At 35.8% G+C, this 25,415-nt stretch overlaps 3 protein-coding genes across 4 annotated transcripts; 1 reads left to right on the top strand and 2 right to left on the bottom strand.

Moving 5' to 3' along the window:
* The first annotated feature begins 1,248 nt into the window (after nt 1-1,248).
* On the top strand, nt 1,249-5,237 carry LOC111709418 (zinc finger protein ZIC 4). The gene is made up of 2 exons (XM_023483080.1): nt 1,249-2,106; nt 4,437-5,237. Exons 1-2 carry the CDS (start codon nt 1,533-1,535, stop codon nt 5,087-5,089), a joined length of 1,227 nt encoding a protein of 408 aa, XP_023338848.1. The 5' UTR covers nt 1,249-1,532; the 3' UTR covers nt 5,090-5,237.
* A 4,749-nt stretch (nt 5,238-9,986) lies between these two features.
* On the bottom strand, nt 9,987-12,483 carry LOC111709416 (double-strand-break repair protein rad21 homolog). Its single transcript, XM_023483077.1, has one exon. It carries the CDS (start codon nt 12,325-12,327, stop codon nt 10,120-10,122), a length of 2,208 nt encoding a protein of 735 aa, XP_023338845.1. The 5' UTR covers nt 12,328-12,483; the 3' UTR covers nt 9,987-10,119.
* Nucleotides 12,484-15,116: 2,633 nt separating this feature from the next.
* LOC111709417 (transmembrane protein adipocyte-associated 1 homolog) lies at nt 15,117-25,289 on the bottom strand. 2 transcript variants are annotated; one of them, XM_023483078.1, is made up of 11 exons: nt 25,238-25,289; nt 24,232-24,340; nt 22,492-22,572; nt 21,282-21,420; nt 20,346-20,419; nt 19,184-19,272; nt 17,498-17,574; nt 16,764-16,890; nt 16,465-16,582; nt 15,793-15,951; nt 15,117-15,397 (listed from the first exon to the last, which is right to left on the bottom strand). In XM_023483078.1, exons 2-11 carry the CDS (start codon nt 24,337-24,339, stop codon nt 15,290-15,292), a joined length of 1,080 nt encoding a protein of 359 aa, XP_023338846.1. In that variant the 5' UTR covers nt 24,340; nt 25,238-25,289; the 3' UTR covers nt 15,117-15,289. The 2 variants fall into 2 exon arrangements, with proteins under 2 accessions (XP_023338846.1, XP_023338847.1); XM_023483079.1 differs by having other exon boundaries at nt 24,232-24,344; nt 25,239-25,274.
* Between the last annotated feature and the right edge of the window lie 126 nt (nt 25,290-25,415).

The raw sequence follows: 25,415 nt of genomic DNA on the forward strand, positions 1-25,415 counted from the left end.
AATTACTTTTTGTCATTGTTGAAAAATCTGTAAAAATTATATAATCACGTTAAATTTTTAACTTTTGATGAAATCATTCCTCCCATCGTTTCAAAGAGAAACTTAAGCTTTTTGTTCTTTTTGTCTAAAACAATTTTTTTACTGCATTTGTAGTTATTTGAAACTTTGTTGCATAAACTTTTTAATCAGTAAATATATTAAAAATTAGTCTGGATTATTTTTCTATTTTGCCATGCATGTTGGTAACCACGTTTGAGGACTTTTCTACTCTTCCTCTGATGCACAAAAAACAATTAGTATTTTTCTTCTTATGTTTTTCCATGAAAATGTAATTATTGGCGTAAATTGGAATTAGCAAAAAAATGTGCTTATACATGGTTTTTTTGAGTGGCACTTTAAAAACTAAATATAAATGTTTGTTTAATTTTAGATTTAAATATTTTGTGAGAGGAACGTATTACTCGCAACAAACTCTAACTTTCTTACCTATAATTATATAGCAGGATAAATATGTTATGTAATGAGCCATGGTCAATGTTGTCTATTTGTGCATAATTTTGCATATTTTTTTCTTTTCTTTTTGGAAACCTGTATTTTCAAAAATTTATTCAAACAAATTTAAACTACACCATTTATATATGTATTTATATATTTGTGTGTGAATAAATCTTTATAATAATAATAATATAGTTTAAAATATTAAAGGTGAACGACAAAGATGAGGATGTATGTAGTAAATTACATATTTCCCAAAAATCTTTTCTCTTTGAAAATCACATAAATGCTCTCTTGTTATGGAAAATAAATGCTTTTTGACGATGCAGAATAAAAAGTTTGTTTTCATTGCATCGTATTCTGAAAACTCTCCCTTCTCAAATGTGTTTAATGTCTAGTATTTTGAAAACCATCTGGACTGTTTTTATTCAATATGTAATATATGCGCCTAGATTGCATATTTGATGCACTTGTGGAACCCGTATCTGTAATGTTTGCAAGTATGCAGGTATAGATCTACAGTTTCCCGACCCTCTACAGTATACACCACAAACCATTTATGCATAAATATGCTGGCAGCGTGACAGTCCCAGCATGAGACCCAATAACAGGAATCTAAGTATTCTGGAAACTGTATTGGTACACCATCTAGTGGTGCCGCTAGGAACTAAATCATTCTCAGGCAACCCGGGCGGAGAGAATACCATTGGTCGGAAGGATAGAGTCCTTTTCAACCTAATCTTCCAACTCCTAGCGAGAATCTTACAGTTCAGCCTCAGTTTAACGTCATTTGTCAACTAAACCGTGTCATAAGAATATCTTAGATATATTCTAGAAAAAATCCAAAGTTAGGGTGTTTGCTGGTTCATAAATAATTAAGTAAAATTGTGACTGTTTGTTATGATTGGAGAGTTGGTAGCTAGGTTCAGAGCTCTCTCAGCGGGGCTTCCAACATTCCACAATATTCTCCAGTGGTCAGTTTACCCTTAGTCTTCATTCTGATCATACCCCTGCTGTATTAAGTTCCTAGAGTAAACATGGTTGTGTCAGACCAATTAAAAATCGAACCCTTTTCAAGCTATCAACAGCCCTACTCCGTTCCTGTACCCGGAGCAGGTTATGCTGCCAGAGATCTTCTCTTTCGCTCCGACCCGTCCTACTCCATGTTCTCCTCTAGTTTACATGCTGCAGCTACTGGACATGATCCGTTTAGTTTACACGATATGGGAGCTTCAACTTATAATTACAGTAATATGGGATATGGTTACATGTCTCCATACTACAGATATATGCGCCAGCCGGTCAAACAGGAGATGAACTGTCTTTGGATAGACCAAGAGAAGAAGGAGCGCTGCGGACGGGTTTTCTACTCTCTCCATGATATCGTGAACCATCTGACTGTGGGCCATGTCGGAGGTCCGGAGAACTCTGATCATGCTTGCTACTGGGAGGAATGCTCCAGAGAAAAGAAACCGTTTAAAGCCAAGTATAAACTTGTAAACCATGTTAGAGTTCATACAGGAGAGAAACCCTTTCCTTGTCCTTTCCCTGGATGCGGAAAAGTATTCGCAAGATCTGAGAACTTGAAGATACACAAGAGAATACATACAGGTAATTTAAGAAAGTTAAATTCGAAAAGTTATCTGATTTCAAAATGTTAAAATTTGATATCTTGACTATGTCAGAACTTGTCTGAGAATAAAGATGTCCTTTATTGCGTATTTATACAAGACTTCCACAATCTTTCTATCTGTTTACAACACGCAGGGATTCAATAACAACTTGGCCTAATATCTGGTATCTGTCACACGTTAATTCTTAAACGGGAGGAGGGGGGGGGGGCTTGAATGTAAGAACTTTTAAAAGGTTGGAGACAGCAAATTATTAGAATAAGCGCAAGAAAAGGAAAAGAATAAAATAAAAAATAAAATATATTAGCGAAGTTTAATTTGAAATAAGAATATTAATTTGATATAAAAAATATTATATCATATTTTCAATCAAGGTTTTAGAAAATATAAGGATTAAACTAAAACAAAGGCAAACGATGGAAAAAATAATTGGCTTGATAATTCATATTCCCGCCAATATTATTTAGCGGCAAGCAAGCAAGCAGTGAGGTACAGGACAGGTTATAAATGCAGCGGCATGAAACTGCCTGAAGTATATAAGCTGTATATTAGACCTTTATTCAAATCTTCAATACTTAATTCTTACAATAGATCAGCAATACTAGAGATACCCCTCTCTAATCACATATCCCCCCCCACCCCTATACTTCATCATTTATAGTCATTTTTTTACAATTCTCCTTTTCCTTCGTTTCCCCGCTCTCTTCCATTCTTTGCGATCTCTTCCTCTTTATTTTCCTTTGTTTCCCCGCTCTCTTCCATTCTTTACGATATCTTCCTCTTTATCTTTCTTCGTTTCCCCGCTTTCTTCCATTCTTTACGATATCTTCCTCTTTATTTTCCTTCGTTTCCCCGCTCTCTTCCATTCTTTACGATATCTTCCTCTTTATTTTACTTCGTTTCCCCGCTCTCTTCCATTCTTTACGATCTCTTCCTCTTTATTTTCCTTCGTTTCCCCGCTCTCTTCCATTCTTTACGATCTCTTCCTCTTTATTTTCCATCCTTCCTCAGACAGTTTTAACAAGGCATCCGAAGACAATATAAGTTCCTTGTTCCGAAATTATGGTTGACTTTTTAACCCCCCATCTCCGACCCTAGGTCCCTGCAGTAAGTAATGATGGACCTCTAACCTTACTCATTGTTTTTCAAGCATAAACTTTAATTATACCGTACACAACCTTTTAACATAGCTTAGCTCCCCTCCCCCCTCTCCCATGGTTTAGGTTTAACCATCCTATACTTCTTCCCCCCTTCTCTCCTAGTGTTCCTTCTCTCTTCTCTTCTCCTTCTGTTGTTCCCTGCTTTCATTTCCTTTCTATCTTCTCTTCTTTTCGTCTCCTTCCTTCCCTTCCCTGTCTTCCCTGACATTCTTTCTTCTCCGTTCTAACTGTCCTTTCTTGCACTTATCTCCTTCTCTTCTTTTCTAGCTCAGTTTTCCTCTCTGTATCCTTCCTTTCTCTTCTCTAATCCTTCCATCCCTTCCATCCCTTCCATCCCTTCCATCCCTTCCATCTCTTCTCTATTTTTTCTCTCCTTCTCCTTTACTAATTTTTCCACACCTCCTTATTACTTACTCCCGCTATAACTCTTCTACCGCATTTTTCTTATTTTCTATTCTCTTTTTCCAAATTTTCACCTCTTCTAACCTCTAACCTAACCTTCTGCCTGCATTTCTTTAAAACAATATATAAATATATATCTCCCCCCCCCCTTATATTTTGTTTAGTTAAACTCGTAGTGTTGGAAAGTGTAGGTTCAGGTTTACAATTATAGTATTACATACATTATTCTTTGGCAGTTTGTGACAGTAGTGGGAGACACTGATTGAGGGTTAGTTCGGGTTAATTACGGGGTTTAAAGGGGTCCCCTCCTACCTTCCACCTCCTTGGACCCCCCCCCTCTTTTAACTCTTCCTACCTGTTTAGAATACACATTACTGTGTCCAGTAAAAATACCAAACTCCCCCTCTACCCCCACCCCCCAATTTGACGCAGTGCTTAAGCTTCCCACCCCCCATCCCCTGGATATAGTTTTGATAGGAGAAGGAGGGTGGTAGGGTGATATTGACTCCAGGGGTCCAACCTGGAATTTTCCTATATCTATTTCTTCGTATACGGAGTCACAACCCTCCTCCTCATAACTTGGAACCTTGAATTCCTGAGCAAATGAGTCCGCGTGCCTTAAACCTTGTTTTCTTCATCTAAAGAATGTTGTTCTAGGTTTGAAATGAATCCAACGCTGTTTAATCTCATTAGAAATACATTAAACTTTGATCAATCCTTGATTCATACTTATTTCTCGTTGTTTCAGGCGAGAAACCGTTTGAGTGTGAGATTGAAGGTTGTGACAGAAGATTTGCAAACTCCAGTGATAGAAAGAAACATATGCATGTTCATACCACGGATAAACCCTACTACTGCAGAGTTAAAGGATGTGATAAAACCTACACCCATCCGTCCTCTCTCCGTAAGCATCTAAAGATACATGGAAAAGATGCGGTATCGATGGCGTATGACAGTGATGATTCCCGAGCTACGTCTCCTCCAACCATTCAAAATACTACAATTCCGATCAAGGTTCCGGCTGGACCCTCATCTCTCAGCTCCAACTCTAGTACGGAGTATAAATCGCTTAGTTCTAATCCAAGTTCGGAGTACAAACCTCTCAGTTCTAATCTTAGTGCGGAGTATAAACCTAACAATGACTCCTGGTACACGGAACAGTATTCTCATCCATCCAATCTAACCTCAAACCATCAAACCCAAACCTCCACTCCGTCCACATCCAACACTTACACCCTGCCCTCATCCAATCCTTACTCTTCAAATTTATCCCATCCATCCATCTTTACTCCGAGTTCTCATTCCTCCTTTTCATCCAGTTCTCCGTACTTAGGGAACACACCACTTCATTCCCTCTCACATCATATAGAGTATATCTTACCACATGTACAGTCCTATTAATTATGTACAATTATAATAGTTATGTACATTCTGCACCGTGTGTACATTTTACAGTGTGATATCTTGTCAGTGCAATTCAATTTGCAATATTTTTGTATATTTAAATGTTCAGATCTCAAGCTTTATAAATAAACCATAATGTGCCTTTAACAAATGTGTAATGTCGTCTTCTTTTATTGGAAAATCGGATTGTGAACATAAAGAACTAACAGGATGTATAACTACAGGGTGAGTCAAAAAAAGTGTGACTGGTGCGTCTGGTGCAAAATTGTACCTTTTTTTGTGCAACTCTCCCAAATGGTATTTTTAAAATATTTTTTGCTAATTTGTAACTTTTTTGGTATTCCAATGGCCCACAAAAACTCCAGGAACATTTTTTTCTCTCAAATTAAATCAAAAGTTCAGAAAAGCAAAAATGTGTATACAAATTATTTCTATCGAAATCTAAAATTATAAAAACGATTGAATCACAGAAATTTCGCAGAATTGTAATAAGAAAATTCGCAATTTTTAGTTCTGGTGTAATTTTAAGGAAATGTTATTTAAATTTTCTAGTTCCTTTCTTCTTAGTATATTCTAAAGTATTAAATATGCGCTGTTCAGTTGAAACCTTAAGAACCATTGAAAAAAAAACAAATTTTTCGTAAAAATTAAACCAGAACTGAAAATTGCGAATTTTTTCTTACAATTTTGCGAAATTTCTGTGATTCAATTTTTTAAAAATTTTTGATTTCGATAAAAATAATTAATTTACACAAATACAAATTTTCAAAAAACATTTTGCACCAGGCGCAAATAACACTTCTTTTGACTCACCCTTTATATGTAACTTCCTGTTCAAGCTTAAATCGTATCTTTCTTATTCAAGAGTTAAAAGTATGTTTTCTTTTAAATAGGGATGTATCTTAATAAGGATCAGCCTAGGGGATCTACAGGGTGTCCCACGAAACAGACAGTTGTTGAATAGTTTAGAATGTCTTCTTCAATATATTATATTGGATATTAAAGACTTTTTTTGCATGTCATTTCGTTAAAAACATCTTTTTATCAAATATATTTTACTTTGAAATCAATTTTACAATAATAAAATTGGAATACAATATTTTTTATCATTCTCTTTAATACCAAACAACTTAACTAATTATGGAAACTATTCACCAACTGTCATGTTTCGTGGGACACCCTGTATCTCAACTAAACTTGAATAGGCTCTTCTCACTTAAATGGACTGTAAGTATACCTTTCATTTATAGAGGAGAATTCATAATTCAAAACGGAAACCTTTATACCTTGGTCTGATCAAGGATGACAGAATTTGTCATTATTTATCTACAGAAACGCTGGTAATTGTTGAACACTTTATTTGTAAGCTGTTTTATATTAAAGAAATATTATTATTTACTTTCTAAAAGTGGCAGAATATAATTAATCACATTCGAATTTTTGCAAACCGTGTCGGTGTCTGGGAAGTCTGGGACAGAATTCGAGATTTTCAAAGAATGCATGTGACGTCATCCACGGTAAGTTCAAACAGTACCGTTGTTAATCGGTAAGTACCTCTTTAAATTGAAGGTACCTTGAAATTACGCTTACAGTCCCTTTAAAGTTTGCCTTGAAAGATTGTAAGCATGTTCATTTTGAAGAGACGATGCAAGGTTTTTGAATACATATTGAATAATAAGATATAAGTTTAAAAGGTTAAAAACCAAATTAATTTGGCAGTTATGTTTCCGCCTCCATTTATAATCAGAGCTGGGAACTTTAGAATGGTGGATATCCGGATTAATGCTTGATCCACTCTTTTTCTTAATCTCCAGATTAAATATTGCTTGTTTTCCTCATGAATTTAATATCCAGATTAATTAACAGATCGGGATTAAGGATATCACATTCTAAAGTTTTCAGCTCAGGTTTCTTTAAATACAGTTATTGGAAAACTAATTAAATAGCAATAAAATAGGCAGGAACCGTTTTTAACAGCTCCGGCCATATAATTATTCAATTAAACCAATGGAAAAGAACGCGGGATTCAATGAGAACCCAGAGAGTAGATGACATTCCTTTGTAACGAGCTGCAGATTTGATATTGACCTGCATTTGTGTGTATTTAGATTAGCGGGATTCAATGAAATTTTTGCAAACCAAAACAACACCTTTTTATAAAGGAATTACATTTGAATAACAAAACCAAAAAGTTTTCGACTTTTTATAATCTATAAATAACAAAGAATGCATAATAAATGGACGATTTATAAGACGACATTCATACTTTAAACAACGACCTTGCCGTAGGTTTTCTGTGAAAAAAAAACTAGGATAAAATTATTACTTTTTAATTATCTGCTTTTTTATCATTGACCTTCTAAAGAGCTGCTGAAATCCGGAAGAATGTCCAAATATAGATTTAGTCTTTTGAATGTCCTTGTATACAAAACCTTTGGGAAGATGCCGCTTGAGAAATTGCACATTTGGAAAGTTTCATTTGGGACTAGAAAAGTCGCCCTCGGGAAAACACGACAGTTGAGGGACAATTAGAAGGTCGTCTTCACTCCTTTAGATAATTTGCCGCATTCATTTTTGTTATTCGTATTATGACTCATCGTTTGCATCCTTCCACCCCATTTATGATAGCAGTTGGTACAATTTTATGCCATCATGAAATTAACGGATATTTACCACTTTATTATAATTCTACAGGAAAATAAAAAAAAAACTTTTTGAGATATGTCCATAAACATTGGAGGAGGGGGGGGGGGCAGGTCCCATCCTAAACCTAGAGAAACCTAACCTAGAACGAAAAACATCCTAAACTATAGAAGGAAACATATTCTACGCCCAGAGGAAACCTATTCTAAACCAGGATAAAACCCATTCAATATCTGGAGAACATCCATCCTAATCCGGAAAGAAATCCATCCTAAACCTTGAGGAAACCAATCATAAACCTTGAGAAATCCCATCTAAAACCTGAAGGAATTTCATCCTAAACCGGGAGGAAACCCATTCTAAGCCTGGAGGAAACCAATCCTAAACCTGTAGGAAACCCGTCCTAGCCCTAGAGGAAACCCATCCTAACCCTGAAGGAATTCCATTCTAAACCTGGAGGAAACCAATCCTTTACCTAGAGAAAACCCATCCTAAACCTAAGGAATTCCATCCTAAACCTGAAGGAATTCCATTCTAAACCTGGAGGAAACCAATCCTTAACCTGGAGAAATTCCATCCTAAACTTGGAGGAATCCTATCCTAATCCCGTAGGAAATCCATCCTTAACCTGAAGGAAACCCATCCTAAACCTTAAGAAATTCTATCCTTAACCTGGATGAAACCCATCCTTAACCTGGAGGAAACTCATTCAAAACCCGGAGTAAACCCATCCCTAACCTGAAGAAAACTCATTCTAACCCTGTAGGAAACCCATCCTAATCCTAGAGGAAACCCATTCTGAACCTGGATAAACAATTTTAAGCATGGAGAAACCCCATTCTAAACCTGGAGGAAACCCATCCTTATCTGGAGGAAACCCAATCCTTATCTGGAGGAAACCCATCCTAAACCGGGAGGATTAACCAATGCATCCTAAACCTGGAGAAACCCCATCTATGTGCCCCCCTCCCCACGTACAAAAACTTACAGTTACGGGCTCTGGGGTAAACAAAACTAAATTTTGCGTTCCTGTTTGAATGCTGTACACGAATATCGTCTTAATTATTAAATTATAGAAAATTTTAAAGTTATTGTAAAAATTCGCTAAACTTTTTACTGCTCCAACTTACTCCTTACAATTAAAACATTTTCACAATATACGTAAAAAATATTGTTTATTGGATGTCTAAGATTACTTACTCGAATTCAAGTCAAAACCTAAGACGACATTTGAAACCTTACTACAATGCAAATATTTGTAGGAATTAAAATTTTTAAGTAACTAAAGTCATCAATGGCGTATACGAGGAGGGGGGGCAATAAATACAGCGCCCACTAGATCTGGGAAGAAGACCCACAAATTGAGGTAATTGAAGATAAAAAGACACGATTTAAAATCATTTGTTTTACCAAATACATACTGTCGTCGTAATTTCATTTATTAAGAGGGACAAGTCCGAGTCACATGGTACTATTTAAAGCTTAATCTCATAAATAATGTGATTGATATTGTCGTTTTTCTCACTTGAAAACTGATCTACAGAGAAAATGTGTGAGTAATTTTCGTAGAGAAACCACATAATTGGACATTATCATTCTTTTGGGTTAAACATGGACATGCTGACATCTCATTCAATCTTGATCTGACAAAGCGTTGAAGGGTAACCTTGTGAATCAGACATGCCACGTTAAGAATTAAATATATATTCGTAACAGCAAGAGGCCGGATTTAACACATACTAAACGAGTACTTTAATCGTCCGTACCTAGTTCAACTACTTTTTTACTTTCTACAAATTCGCTGTTTTAAAATTGTGGATATTTTCTTGACAAATCATTCTTCCAAAAATAGTTTACTAGCAAAATAAAAATGTTAAAAACTTTTGTCTCTGAATTGTTGAAAATAAAGGATTTAAAACGCTAAGAGGAAAACTTAAAAATATACACCCCTGATTTTTGACGCAATCTAACTAATCGAAAAAATGCTTCAAATTTAGCGTAATTAACAAAACCAGACCAGTAGAAAAAAAGGACACGATTAAAGTCATAAATTTTAAGCAAATCAATTGAAAGCCAAAAAACATTAAGAACTTAATTCTTCAGTATAAAGAAATGGTTTTTTTCAATAGTTTTTTATTTAAACACAGATATTTTTCTTAGAATACAGTTTTGTATTTAACTTTGATTTCGAATTACAATAACTCTTAAACAATTTAAAGTTCTCTCTATAACTCAAGTAAATGTGACAAAATTAAACAAACTTTTTATATATTTTGACTTATTGATAAATTAACTTTATATTTACAAATTGTACTTTTCAAGATTAGAAACAAATAACTAATTGATATGCTACAACTCAATGTATATATTCAGGTCCCGCATTTTTACAGTAATTTAATCGCAGAGGCAAATTTTGGTCCTTGAGTGATCGTAATCTGGCCGTAAGAATCCGAACCCTGAGAGGCACGAACCGCCATCACCTTCTGGAGAACCAGGACGGAGTAAAACTTCTGAGCAGCCTGCTTTCTCAGGTTCCGGTTCAGCATAGATTTCAAATCTATCTCCTCCTCCCCTGCAAACCTTTTCTCCAGGTTCCGATGCATCTGCGCAGCTCTCTTGTTTAGAATTCGATCCTCAAACTGTTCTATGGTTTCGTCCTCCTGCATCTCAGAGTCCTCCTCTGGTCTCTCGTCCTCAACCTCCTCCTCGTCGTCCGGAGCATCTTGAAAATCGTCCCCGGCATCTGAATGTGCGTCCTGGTGGTCGTCTTGCTCAGCGTACTGAGGAGACATCATCTCCGGTGCAACCTGGTTCACCCATTGCTCCGTGAAGGTCGTTTGCTGAGCCGGAGTAAGATCTGCTGGAGGTTGAAGATCAGCTGTGGCTCCGAAGAGTCCTGATTGATCTTGTTGGAACTCCTGATGATGAACCGGAGTTGGGAAACCTATGGAATGTGCGGGGGTATCCAGTCTTCCCGGAGTCATCAAACCACCGAGACTCTGTAGAGAAACATTTATTTGTTGTTGCATAACCAGCTCCGACCTCATTTCCTCAGGTTGCGGAAGGGATACATCAGGTTGCCTAGCTAACTCTCGACTACGGGCAAATTCTTCTTGTTGACGTGCTAAGTCTAGTTGCCTCTTGGCATACACAGATTCAGAATCATGCCTCTTCCTCTTGGGAACACGCTCCTTAGAAGCTTTCTTCTGGATTGGATGATCTCCATCTGCTCCGTTATACTCTAGGTTTAATCTTTCTTCATCCCGTGCATGAAATTCTTCATTTTGCGAACCCTTCATTTTCAAACATTTCTTGAAATTTTCCAATAGAAGTTTTGGTCCAAGATTTCTAGATGGTAGATTAAAGAGTTCATCTACTCCTCCAGTCTCCTTCCAGTGCATCAGTCTTTTAGTTGGTGGAGCAATATCCAGGGTAGTCACTATATCAGCGCTGTCACTTAGCTGTCCTTTCATACCCTCACCGGTAATAGCTTTTATATCATCGACAATCAGCTTTCTCTTTCGCTTTCTTCTTTCTCCTTTCAGAGCACTAGCTTCGACAGGGGCCAGGGCAAAACTTTCTTCTTCATTGTGGAGAAGAGTAGTTGTATCATGGTTAGCATAAACTGTAGATTGGATACTATGGGTTGGACTGGAGGGAGTAGGGGTAGCAGGTACAGGAGTAGCATCTAGCTGGGGGGCGGGGATATCCGGCACCTCCTCTAGGGGAGAACCAGGTCTAGAGCCATCACTATGCATAGGACTAGGAGCTCCACCAAAATCATCATCTCCAATAGTGCTGGGAGCAGGGACATAGTGTTCAGATTCTATCTGAGGTTGAACTTCAAACAGGGATTCTTCTTCAAACAATCCCCCGGAGAGATAATCATTGACAGGACCGACTCCACCAAACCCATCATCATGGATCGGAGCATCAAGCCGGGAACCTGATGTACTGGGTCCTGCTAAATCATGCTCTCGAAGAGAATCCCGTCCTGAAATCTCTCTCTCTTTCGACAAGGTCGTCTCTAAGCTCATTTCATCTCCGAAATGACCCATGTGAGACGAATCTCTCATCATCTCAGGCGGAGCAAGATCAATTGAATCTCCAAATCCATCATCACCAGTGGACAGAGTAATATTACCGTAATCCTCCCTCATAGTGATCTCCTCAGCTCTGGTCTGGTTCATCGCAAATTGCTGATGGATATCCATATCATCTAGATCAGGGATATCTGTGTCAAAATCATGAAACACGTCAGGTAGAGTGATAGCATTGATAGCAGCCTCTCTTTTATCCTCAGGGAGATCAACCATACCAGGTCTGAAAGCCATCTTGATCTTGACAAATGCCTCATTGCAGTCTGCCAGAAGATACTTGGCTTTGCGGGAATGAATTCGGACAACTCCTAGAAGCAAATGTCCACTGGTTCGTAGAGCCATTTTCACTTTAGGTTGCATAATTCCATCAACGGACTGCTCTATATTTGTTTCATAAACATGAGCTTTTGTCAACTTTTTGTCCCAATGTGCTGCAAGCCAAATCCTAGCCAAAGGCCCCTTCTTGGCCAGGACAAAATGCGCGTAAAACATGGTGGACGGTGGTCTGTAAGGTCACTTAGGGAACAGTGAGGATCAAAATCCTCCACTAACGAGATAATTCTTATTCTACAGAGTCAATATGTTGTTTTAGTCCATTGCTTGCAAAGTTTCGCCATAAACAGGATTTCACCTGACGTCAGTTGCGTCTATTTAATCTTACCAATCAGCACTCGCGAATTTTCCCTCCAACCAATCACATTGAAGGAGGGAAACCTGTCCGCGCCCTTGGACAGCCATTATTTCATATTTTAAGCGGGAACGGAAAGGTCGTCGTAGATTTTGAATTTTGCGTCAATAATTGTAACATTTTAACATGATAAAATAGAAAATACATGATATAATACGGAGGCCTATGTGGGGGAGGGGGAAGGGGGGGCACGAGGCATAGGATAAGTAAAATAATTTATTAAACATATACTCCAGGGGCGGATACAAGATTTAAGTGAGGGGGGGGGGGCAAGATTTTTTAGGAACAAAAAATTCATAAATAGGAAAAAAAAAAATTTTGACTTAAAAGACTCAAAAAGAGTCAAAATTAATCACTACAGACTTAAACACTAGATTTTTTACTTTTCACACAAATTATATATGTTTATTATGACAGATATTTTTCCTGTTTTGCACTATAGGGTTTCTTTCCCTTAAGCATGCTATTGAGAAGCTATTCCAAATTCAGGGGGGCTACACCCCTCCCTGAATCTGTCAGGGGGGGGCGACTGTCCCCCAGCCCCCTAAGAGGGGGCCGGGGGGGATGCTCAGTCATCGCTCTGTCCAATAGCTATTATAAGAAGGGGGTGCAGTTGTGCTAATATATTGGCCGCTCCTGTAAATCAAAGCCTCCAATTATAGGTATTTTATAATAAAACCATATAAAACCGTATCTGCATGGACCTTCTAATGTGTATTATATATATTTAACATTTATTACATAAACGCGTAAGAAGATACAGGGTGTCCCACGAAACATGACATTTAATAAATAGTTATTTTTAGTTAAACAAATCTTTTGCCTAATTATATTTTACTTTGAAATCAATTTTAATATAACATGACTCCCATATAATATTTTCATTGATCTTTGGTATCAAACAACTGAACAAATAATGGAAAAAGACATTCTAAACTTTTCACTAACTGTCATGTTTCGTGGGACACCCTGTATCAGCAGGGGCGGATACAGGATTTAAGTAAGGGGGGGGGGGCAAAATTTTTTAGGAACAACAAATCGTGCCGCAGGCGAAATTTTTTTTGACTCAAAGAGTCAAAATTAATGTATAAAGAGTAAAGACTAAAAAACTAGATTTTTTAACTTTAAGGAACAAAATTAACGGATTAGAACAGGAATTTAGGAACAATTAAAAGATTGTTCAGGAATTAGGAACAAAAATAAAGGATTAGGACAGGAATTTAGGAACAATTAAAAGATTGTTCAGGAATTAGGAACAAAAATAATGGATTAAGACAGGGATTTAGGAACAATAAAAAGATTGTTCAGGACCTAGGAACAAAAATATTGGATTAGGACAGGGATTTAAGTTGGGTCGGACACAGTATTAGGAACAGGAACAATAATAGGAACATTAGCAATTTAAAAACAAAAAGAAATTACTAGTTATACTTAAATGCATCAAAATTAGGACCAAATATTACAATTTTGATAAATGGGTATTTATTATGGAACATTACTAGATATGAACAATATTATAACTTAAGTCTAGTGTCTTACAAATTTCTAATTCTGAATTTATCGTTAACAATAACATTTACTTGTTGTCGGTGATTTTTAAATTAAACTGAAGAAAAGAAAGTCAAGATTTCCATTAAACAAAAAAAAAGCTTGAAATTGAAAAACACATACGATTTATAAAATTGGGAACATTTTTTGCCTCGAAATCTCAGGGAGGGGCTACGCCCCTCTCTGAATCTGTCAGGGGGTGGCGAATGTCCCCGTCACCCCTGCCTGTATGTGAAATTGTCTTATTTACGTTGGTAATTGCTCACTTTTAACTCATTTTCTTTATTTGATTTACCCAAACAATCACATAGTAAACACAGATTTCGGTGATCTACATTTGAAAATTTTTTATTCATGAAAATCGAATTTTAATATGTATTTTCTATTAAAATCGAAATTGAAAACCCTTTCATTATAACTTAAAAAGAGAGATGGAGAATGGAGATCTACAAATATTTGTGAAAACTCCCATAAATACCGTTTTTAAAACTGAAGCATATGGTCTGCATAATCAAATCTCTTATTTGACATATTCAAAAACATGTTTTAAGATACAACATATTCTTATATTATTAAATCAGAATTCATGATAAAAAAAACAGTTTTTTTTGTAATTTTACAATATATTTTCTAACGGTTTATAATGCAACAAGATCTCTACAATATTTAACTGTATGAATTATATTTAGTGTTAAATGCTCTTTTTCTCGTTTTTTTAAAACCTATATTTTTGTTTTTGTTTCATTTAAATACAGAATTAAGATGAAACTAGGGCTGATGAGCACTGGTGTGTTAGAGGGCTGATATAAGAAAAAATTGTTTAAGTTCATGACAATGGACCAAAATCATTTAAAAACAAAACAATTCTGAGAGTTCACACGAGAAAACCAGTTAAGTAAACCATGGTTTTCTCCTCAAGTCAAGCCTTTATACGACCTTTTTCAAAAAAAGGAATAGTTTTATAAAGCTGAGAAATTTGTGCGGACACATCCAGCACTGGATATTTGAAGATGGAATATAAAGGCAAGGAAGGGTTTCCTCTGAACATGGTTCATATGATTTATGAGAGGAATAGTCAAGAAACTAATATAATATATACGGATCTTATTTCAGGGAAAACGGATAGTGTCGTTGATCAGATTGAATCATCAACGATAATTATCTAGAGACTTGATGGAAGTGTCGTTGATCAAGGAATATAATCTCGACTTGAAGGATCTAGTAGTCGTCCTCGTTCTCTCCTAATAGCTCGGGGTCTGTGTACTCGCTCTGCTCGTGGTTTTCGTTTCTCAGGATCCCAGAACCAGACTTCTCCTCACAGGAAATCTAAACAAAATAAAATAAAAACATTTCTTAGTTCAACATATTTAAAGTGAATTATTTATATTTTTCTTTCCATTTTTGACATTTTTAATGCTTTTATTATTTATTATGGTTGTTTCAATTTGAATATGTAAATAAACATTTTGGACGTTTTCAAAAGATGTATTTATTTTACATTAGTTGGGGAACCCAGCTATGGCATGAAACTTCACATTGTCTAAAATAATCAACCCACTCAACTCAGAATTTTTAAACCAAGCTAAGAACATTTCCGCAGTTCAACCGAGTAGCCAACTCAAATTTGAGGCAAATCGGCCAATGGTTCATGAGTTATGATCGGACAAAACAACCAAAAAGCCAAATATTGCAAAGATTTGTGTTTTCCTAGAATTACTCACATCTTCATCTGTCCACTCTTCGTTAACTTGTGTTGAGTAGTGTAGAAGTGAATGCCCCTGTCCATGCCTGAGGTAGGGGGACAAGATGAATAGGAACACAAGGGGACCCACCAGAACAGTGTGAAGGTACAAGGTCAGGCTTGTCAAGCAGATTCCTCCCTAAAAAATTTTGATTAAAAAATCAATAAGTGCATATTTTGTTAGGTATTTAAATACTTATCGGCCATTAATTATGCATTTGATCTGAATTTTGAACCGAGGGATCACTCATAAAGGAGTAAACTCTAATTGTCTGATCCTTATATCTTTCGATTTTTCAAAATATAGAACAGTGAGAACCAGAAACCTCTCGAATAAGAAGACGACTTATAGACTCAAGTTATAAATCTCCAATGAGCATGAGGCACAGTAATTGTGCAGTACAAACAAACCAATTTCATTTAAAAGAGATTTAATAAGTTACTGATAAAACTGTTTCAATGGTAACAACGTCAAATGCAATTAAGAATCGCTTTACGGTCGTCTTTCTATTTCACAGTACTCTGGTTCTAACTCTTCTGTAAGCTCAAATAGTCAGAGTATGAAATATCAAAGGTTTCCATCACCAGGTTGTAAAAATTCAGAGATTGGAAAATTAGAATCCTTTATTGGATTTTAAATAATCATCTTCACCTTCATCCCAGTCAATAGTACAACACCACCTAGAGCTCGAGATGAGTTTAATCCGAGTAGAATAGAACTATAGATTAGAGCCTTAGATCTTCCAGGACTTGATTTATGCTGCCTTAGTCTAGATTAGATTATAGATTAGTATTATTATTATTAATTTTTTATTATTATTACTATTATTATCATTATTATCATTATCGTTATCGTTATCGTTATCGTTATCGTTATCGTTATCGTTATCGTTATCGTTATCGTTATCATTATCATTATCATTATCATTATCAATTTATCATTATCATTACCTAACAAGAATAACGATTGTGTTGAGAACGGCGAGGGTACCGGCGATGATGGCAGTATAGAGTCCGCCCCCTTCGGCATACAGGTAGTACCCAAGTCCGAACACGTGGAAAGCGGCGGAGGGAACTCCTGATTTATCAAAAATATTTTTTTTTAATTTTTCTTTTGTTTAACGATATTTTAAAGAACTTTTAAGGTAAAAGATATTCTGAAAAAGACCATTAATCTCTCGGATGAATTAGAACAAAGGAAAAATACGTACTTATAGTATATACAGTTCCGCCACTGGGATAAAAATCAAGTTTTCGTATGGTGTATAGGTTAATATATAAATACAAAACGAAAAAAAACTAAATTTTTTTTTCTCCTTTGCCATAAAATGGGTTTGTTTTCTTCAGTTACAGTTACAAGCACTATCTTGATTTTTTCTCTCGCACTTTTAAACTTCCGATAGAATTATATGATATTATATCGTATCAATAGTTTACCTAGTTCTATGAGAAGAGTAACTGTAAAAAAACACGATAGAATTAACTACCATATCAATAGTTTACCTATGTAGTTCTATGAGAAGAGTAATGATAAAGAAAACGATAGAATTATGTATCATATAAATAATTTACCTAGTTCAATGAGAAGATAGAATTATGTATCATATCAATAGTTTATACCTAGTTCTATGAGAAGAGTAATGATAAAGAACAAGATAGAAATAACTATCATATCAATAGTTTACCTAGTTCTATGAGAAGAGTAATGATAAAGAAAGCGATGGAGACCAAAACAACTCCGAACAACAAGCGCCGAGAGTTCCTGGAAAAAAATGTTAGAGTTAAAAATGTTTGGACTTACAAGATAAAGACGGAGGATCCTTGAAAATAAATCCAAACCCACATAAAAAACTAAACCTCGAGAATAAAACTTGACCTAAGAATGAAACTATACCTAGAGAAGGAAACTAATTCTAGAAAAGTAAACTCAACTTGAAGAATGAAATTAAAACTAGAGAAGGAATCACTAAACCTGGAGTTAACATTGAATTGGAAATTAAATTTGGTATGGGAAACTTAACCCGGAGAAGGAAACTAAACCCGGAGAAGGAACTAAACCTGAAGAAGGAAACTAAACCTGAATAAGGAAACTAAACCCGGAGAAGGAAACTAAACCCGGAGAAGGAAACTAAACCCGGAGAAGGAAACTAAACCTGAAGAAGGAACTAAACCTGAAGAAGGAAACTAAACCTGAAGAAGGAAACTAAACCCGGAGATGGAAACTAAACCTGAAGAAGGAAACAAAACCTGAAGAAGGAATCTAAACCCGGAGAAGGAAACTAAACCCGGAGAAGGAAACTAAACCCGGACAAGGAAACTAAACCCGGAGAAGGATACTAAACCTGAAGAAGGAACTAAACCTGGACAAGGAAACTAAACCCGGAGAAGGATACTAAACCTAAAGAAGGAACTAAATCCAGACAAGGAAACTAAACCTAGAAAAGTAAACTCAACCTGGAGAATGAAATTAAAACTAGAGAATCAAACTAAACCAGTAAAAGGAAACTAACCCTAAAGAAGGAAATTAACATGGAGAAGGAAAATAAACCCGAAGAGGAAAAAAACCTGGAGAATAAAGCCAAATTCAATGAAGAAACGAAACCTGAGAATAAAACGAAACCTGAGAATAAAACTAAACCTATAGAGAAGGAAACTAAACCTTGATAAGGAAACCAAACCTAGAGCAAGAAACTAAACCTTGATCAGGAAACTAAACCTATAGAGAATGAAACTAAACCTGGAGAATGAAACTAAACCAAGAGAATGAAACTAAACTTGGAAAAGGAAACTAATTCTGGAGAAAGAACTTAACCCGGAGCAGAAAACTGAACAACTAAACCTAGAGAAAGAACTCTAACCCGGAGAAGGGAACTAAACCTTGAGAAATAAATTAAACCCGAAGAAGGAAACCAAACCTGGAGAAAGACACTTTAACCCGGATAAGGAAACTAAATCTAAACCTGGATGAAGAAACTAAATCTGGAAAGTGAAACTAAACCCGAAGAAGGAAATTAAACCCGGAGAAGGAAACTAAACCCGAAGAAGGAAACTAAACCCGGAGAAGGAAACTAAACCCGGAGAAGGAAACTAAGCCCGGAGAAGGAAACTAAACCCAGAGAAGGACCCGGAAAAGGAAACTAAACTTGGTAACAGAATACGGACAGATTAAACTAACCTGGAGAAGGAAACTAAACCTACAGAAAGAAACTAACCCTTGAAAAGGAAATCGAACCTTGCAAAAAACACTACACCAATGAAGTGAATTGAATTTGAAAAATAACTGAAAGAGAAATCTAAACCTCGCGTAAAAAGGTAAACCAGGAGAAGGAAATTGAAACCAGAAAAGTGAACCTTATAATTTAGTTCTGTACCTAGAGCTGGGAAGGCTGGCGAACATAAGATTAAGGATAGCGGTCAGCTCAAGGCAGAGTAAAGAAGATCTTGTTAAAGTCCAGGATACCTGAGAATAAAATCAATTATTTTTTTTTTCATAGGTTAACCCTAAAAACTCAGCTAAACAACTCACATGTTTGAATAAATCCTTGATAATGCTAAAGCCCAACCTTATCCAGGGAATTGAATGAATCCTTGATAGAAAACTCAACCTTATTGGGTGGATCCTTGAAATTTTAATCCAACCTTATCCAGGGTATTGGGTGAATCCTTGATAGTCAAACTCAACCTTATCCAGGGTATTGGGTGAATCCTTGATAGTAAACTCAACCTTATCCAGGGTATTGGATGAATCCTTGATAGTAAACTCAACCTTATCCAGTGTATTGGGTAAATCCTTGATAGTAAACTCAACCTTATCCACGGTATTGGATGAATCCTTGATAGTAAACTCAACCTTATCCAGGGTATTGGGTGAATCCTTGATAGTAAACTCAACCTTATCCAGGGTATTGGATGAATCCTTCATAATGATTAAACCCAACCTTATGTAGAGCCTTAAACGAATCCTTGATAATGATCAAACCCATTCTTATCCAGAGTTATTGATGAATCGTTGATAATTAAACCCGACCTTTTTCAGGGTTTTGGATGAATCCTTGATAATGATTAAACCCAACCTTATCCAGAGTATTGGATGAATCCTTGATAATGATTAAACCCAACCTTATCCAGGGTATAGGATGAATCCTTGATAATGATTAAACCCAACCTTATCCATGGTATTGGATGAATCCTTGATACTGATTAAACCCGCCCTTATCCATGGTATTGGATGAATCCTTGATAATGATTAAACCCGACCTTATCCATGGTATTGGATGAGTCCTTGATAATGATTAAACCCGACCTTATCCAGGGTTTTGGATGAATCCTTGATAATGATTAAACCCAACCTTATCCAGAGTATTGGATGAATCCTTGATAATTATTAAACCCAACCTTATCCAGGGTATTGGATGAATCCTAGATAATAATTAAACCCAACCTTATCCATGGTATTGGATGAATCCTTGATACTGATTAAACCCAACCTTATCCAGGGTTTTGGATGAATCCTTGATAATGATTAAACCCAACCTTATCCAGGGTATTGGATGAATCCTTGTGAGCTGGAACCATGATAAGGAGAAGAGCTCTACCCAGACAGATGGCTAAATACAAATTTTATTATTTTCAAACATTTTTCAGAAAAATTAAATTTCAAGAAATACTTTTTTATTTTGAAAATGTTTGAACATTTTTTCTTCTAGATTTTTGAGATTTTAATCTAAAATTTTTTTTTAATCAATGAAGTCTGACTAAATAGACGGCAAAAAATGATCGACAAATTAATATTTTTCATAATCATAAAAGGAACTGTAGATATATTTCAAGTGACTGTAAATAATCATAGATTGGCATCTGTAATTCACAACGGTACCATTTAAACCTTATTTTGGTAACAACGAGAAAGATATAATAGTTGTTCTATCTTGAAAAGGGTTAGATTTTGATTTAATATCTCTGCAACATAATATCTCAAAACACTTTTATAGAAAATCAACAATTTCAAAAAATCAATTTTTAGAATGAAAAAACAAGGAGATCCCAATCAAACTTCACATATAGATGAAGAGTCATTTTAAATTGATAAACTAAATGAAGATGAGTACCTGTAGACGCAATGTTGATAAACTGCAGGAAGATGAGTACCAGTAGACGCAAGGGTGATAAACTGCAGGAAGATGAGTACCTGTAGACGCAAGGGTGATAAACTGAAGGAAGATGAGTACCTGTAGACGCAAGGGTGATAAACTGAAGGAAGATGAGTACCTGTAGACGCAAGGGTGATAAACTGAAGGAAGATGAGTACCTGTAGACGCAAGGGTGATAAACTAAAGGAAGATGAGTACCTGTAGACGCAAGGTTGATAAACTGAAGTAAGATAAGTAACTGTAGACGCAAGGGTGATAAACTGAAGGAAGATAAGTACCTGTAGACGCAAGGGTTGATAGTCTGAAGGAAGATAAGTACCTGTAGACGCAAGGGTGATAAACTGAAGGAAGACGACGAATGCTGGAGCTCCACTTAGCTTCTGTCTGCTCCGGGGGGAAGTATAGATAAGGAGAAGTAGGAAGAGGATAGCAGGGACCAGGAGACAAACATCAAACACCTTCATCAGGAAGAGTTCAAGGAATTGTCGAGGTAATCGTCATATTGGATCATGCATATAGTAAAAACTAAAAAAAACTCTTAAATAGGAAGACGACATTAAAGCAATAGTAAAGTATACTTGATGTTGTTACAAAGCACATAATTTTCCTACTGACTTTTTTAATCACTTATTAGGTGAAATGTGTCTGTTAAATTTCACAATTGCGGTGTCCATGTTCATTGGACTAATGGACTATTTAAAGTCATAACTTGAGTCTACAAGTCGTCTTCCTCCAGAGTTTTCTGGTTCTCACTATCTAAATATAAATTTGGCTTTTCTGTCTGTTTGTCTGTCTGTCTGTTTGTTTGTATCCAATAAACGTCAAAACGGCTGAACCGATCGGGCCCAAATTTTTTGTGGGACATCACGTGACCACAGGGAAGGTTTATGAATGATCAAAATTTCAAATATTTGTCTCCATTAAAATTCGACCTTCATTAAATTTTTGAAAATTTTGTTAAATCCACGAAATTTTTTGTGAAAATCCGCGAATTATTTTTGTTTTGTTTTACGATGTACACAAAGAGAACATGTTCACAATTAATTTAGAAGATGGGCGCGAAGCGCCCTCTAAGGCTAGTAGCTCTAAATTAGAGTTTTGAGACATAACAGAAAACTTTAAATGTTGAATCGTTTTAAAAAGTTGTACGAGGTCATAATACAGAGGGTAAAACATTTGTATGCCAAAAATACAAAATTATTTTGATTGAAAGCTCGATTAGCAAAGGTAATCTTTGTCTCATCAAGTGTGAATTAGAAATCAATAATTCTAATTTTAAAAAACTAATTTTTCTATTCAAAAGTGACTTGCGGAGATTATATTGCAAGGAAAAAAACATAGTAAATATCAAAATTAAACAATTTTAAGCCTCTAGAAAAACGACAATATCTTGCACATTATTGATCAGATAAAGGTTTCAAGGGAAAACAGATTTGACCTCTAAGTCCTTTAACCTTTAACAGGCGGGGGGGTGGGGCGTTTAATAAAAAAATTTAAAGACAACTTTTAAAATCTGTTCTTTGACAAACCTTAACACTGGAGACTCCAATGGTAGTGTAGAGGATCTTCTTACAAACATAGAACTCACTCACGGGGACCTCGTCTTTGTTCTACAACATTATAAATCAATTAATCCCTTTTTTAAGATTTGAATCCGTATATTTTGTCTGTTATCAATTTGCTATCGGAAACGTTCTTCAATTACTATTCATATTAAAAATAATAACACTGGAGCTTGCAATCAATCAAAGTGAATAAATAAATATTCCCTTTGGCAATAAATATAATTCATTTTATTATTTAGATTTATCCATGTATTCTTAATTTCGTCTTTTTCAACAAAGTTTAAAGTACATTTTCTTTCTAAAGGAACTGATTACTTGCCTCAAAACATTGTTTTCTAATGCTTAAATCTTTACAACATCTAACCTCTGACCTTTGATATTTCAAACTTTGAATTCTGATATATCAAATACATAGTGTTGGAAATATCAAAGCTTTACAACATCATGTTGCAAAGATAAAGGATTAGAATAGAAATTGGTTACTCTGTACTCACCACAGCTCTGATTCCTATATCTTTGCAACCTGAAGCTTGAACCTTTGATAGAACCAAGTTTTATTGTTTGATTTAGCAGGGATCATAGTTTGTAATATCTTAAAGGTATATACAACATCAGTTTGCAAAGATATATAAATTAGAAACTGTTTATTTTAATGCAGGTGATCAGTTCATTTTCAAGTATTTGATCTAACTTTCTATCTAAATAATTGCATCAGGCTGCACAAATTTTAAGTTAAAATAATTATCCTATAGGTTCTGACAACGGGGGGTTGCTTCTAAGTGGTCCCAGGAAACTCCCCAGCTATCTCACCAAAATCTAAAAACTTATCTTCTCAATCAATATGATTAATTGATTGAAATCATATTTTTCTCCAAAATTTGCAGTGCTAACAGTCATATCTCCAGTTTCAAGCAANAGAGCTACCGGAGTTGTGAAACAAAATATGTTCTTGTTTAAAATTAAGCATGTTAGAGCTACCGGAGTTGTGAAACAAAATATGTTCTTGTTTAAAATTAAGCATGTTAGAGCTACCGGAGTTGTGTTACAAAATATGTTCTTGTTTAAAATTAAGCATGTTAGAGCTACCGGAGTTGTGTTACAAAATCTGTTAATTAAAATATTTCAAAGAAAATACTTTACGCCATTATAAAGCCATCAGTACTCAAGTTACATCCTAGAGGTATAAAAAGAAGAATTTTTTACTTTGATTTGAGAATTTTATAAAAAAAAAATTTTTTCTATAGTTTGCTTGGAACTGGAGATATGACTGTTAGCATGACATATTTTTGAGAAAAATAAGATTCTAATCAATCAAGCAATATTGTTTGAGACGAAAAGTTTTCTGATTTTGGTGAGCTAGATAGCTGGGGAGTTACCTGGAACCAGTTTTAGAAGTACCCCCCGTTATCAGACCCTATGGGATAATTATTTAAACTTAGCATTTTTGCAGCCTGGTGTGAGTGGGCATCATAAAACTTTCAAATAGGAAAACGACCTAAAAGCAATCTTATGTGTATTTGATGTTGTTAACAAGCAAATACTCTTCCCAGTAGCTTGAAAATCGTTTTATTAGGTGAAATGGGTCTGTGTGCATTGCACAATTGCCCTAGTTTATGTTCATTGGACTATTTAAAATCATTGAGGCTAACGGTCGTCTTTGTAATCTACAGGTTTAATAATCCACTGTATGAGTATGAAACCAACCTGTTGATGAAAGAACTCGTCATGGTCAAAGACCTCTTCTCCCAGGTCCTTATCGGAGCTGTTGGACCCTCTCAGCACATCCTGGAGAACGTTCACAATCCCGTCCATAATACCTGGATTAAATACGGAGTACAAATTTAGAGAACTCAAGGCGTGCAAATAGGATTTATCGTAGAAAATCTTTGCTCCTCCCCCTTTCCCCAAGAGGGTAGAAGGTAGGAAAGATAAAGTAGAAGAGTAGAAAAGTAAGTAGGGAAGAAAAGGTTTGAGGTAGACAAGTAAGATAAAGTAGAAGGGTAGAAAGGTAGGTAGAAAAGAAAAGGTTATATAGGGAAGAGAAGGTTTGAGGGTAGAAAAGTGGGTAAGAAAAAGAAGGTAAGAGGGCAGAAAGATAGGTAGGGAAGAGAAGGTAAGAGGGTAGACATATAGGTAGGGAAGAGAAGGTAAGAGGGTGGAAAGGAAAGTAGGGAAGGGAAGGTTTAAGAGTAGAAAAGTAGGTAGGGAAGGGAAGGTAAGAGGGTAGGAAGATGTGTAGAAAGAAGGTAAGAGGTAGAAAGGTATGTAGGGAAGAGAAGGTAAGAGGTAGAAAGGTATGTAGGGAAGAGAAGGTAAGCGGTAGAAAGGTATGTAGGGAAGAAAAGGTAAGAGATAGAAAGGTAGGTAGGGAAGAGAAGGTAAGAGGTAGAAAGGTAGGTAGGGAAGAGAAGGTAAGAGGGTAGAAAGATGTGTAGAAAGAAGGTAAGAGGTAGAAAGGTAGGTAGGGAAGAGATGGTAAGAGGTAGAAAGGTAGGTAGGGAAGAGAAGGTAAGAGGTAGAAAGGTAGGTAGGGAAGAGAAGGTAAGAGCTAGAAGAACACTTAATATATATATCTTTCACTATTGAACCATAGATCTCAATTACAATACAGTGCAGACTTGCAGTTCACTTTTGTATACAAACTATAATAAACCATTTTCATTAAAACAAATTTGAAGTGCTTTCAACATTATTTGGAGCGCGTTTAGTACCTCTTCACACCGCGACAGTCAGGGAGAGACGAAAACAAGCCGGGGCAGTGGACTAGTCTAGTTTTTCCATGCACCCGCTTAGCAACTGCCTAAACTAGTCTGATTTTTCAATTTATTAATAGAAAACAAAGAATGAGATTCAAAGTCGAGAAAGTATTTAGTATCTAATTTCAAATC

This window comes from Eurytemora carolleeae, unplaced genomic scaffold (genome assembly GCF_000591075.1).
Source record: "Eurytemora carolleeae unplaced genomic scaffold, Eaff_2.0 scaffold963, whole genome shotgun sequence".
NCBI lineage: Eukaryota > Metazoa > Arthropoda > Copepoda > Calanoida > Temoridae > Eurytemora > Eurytemora carolleeae.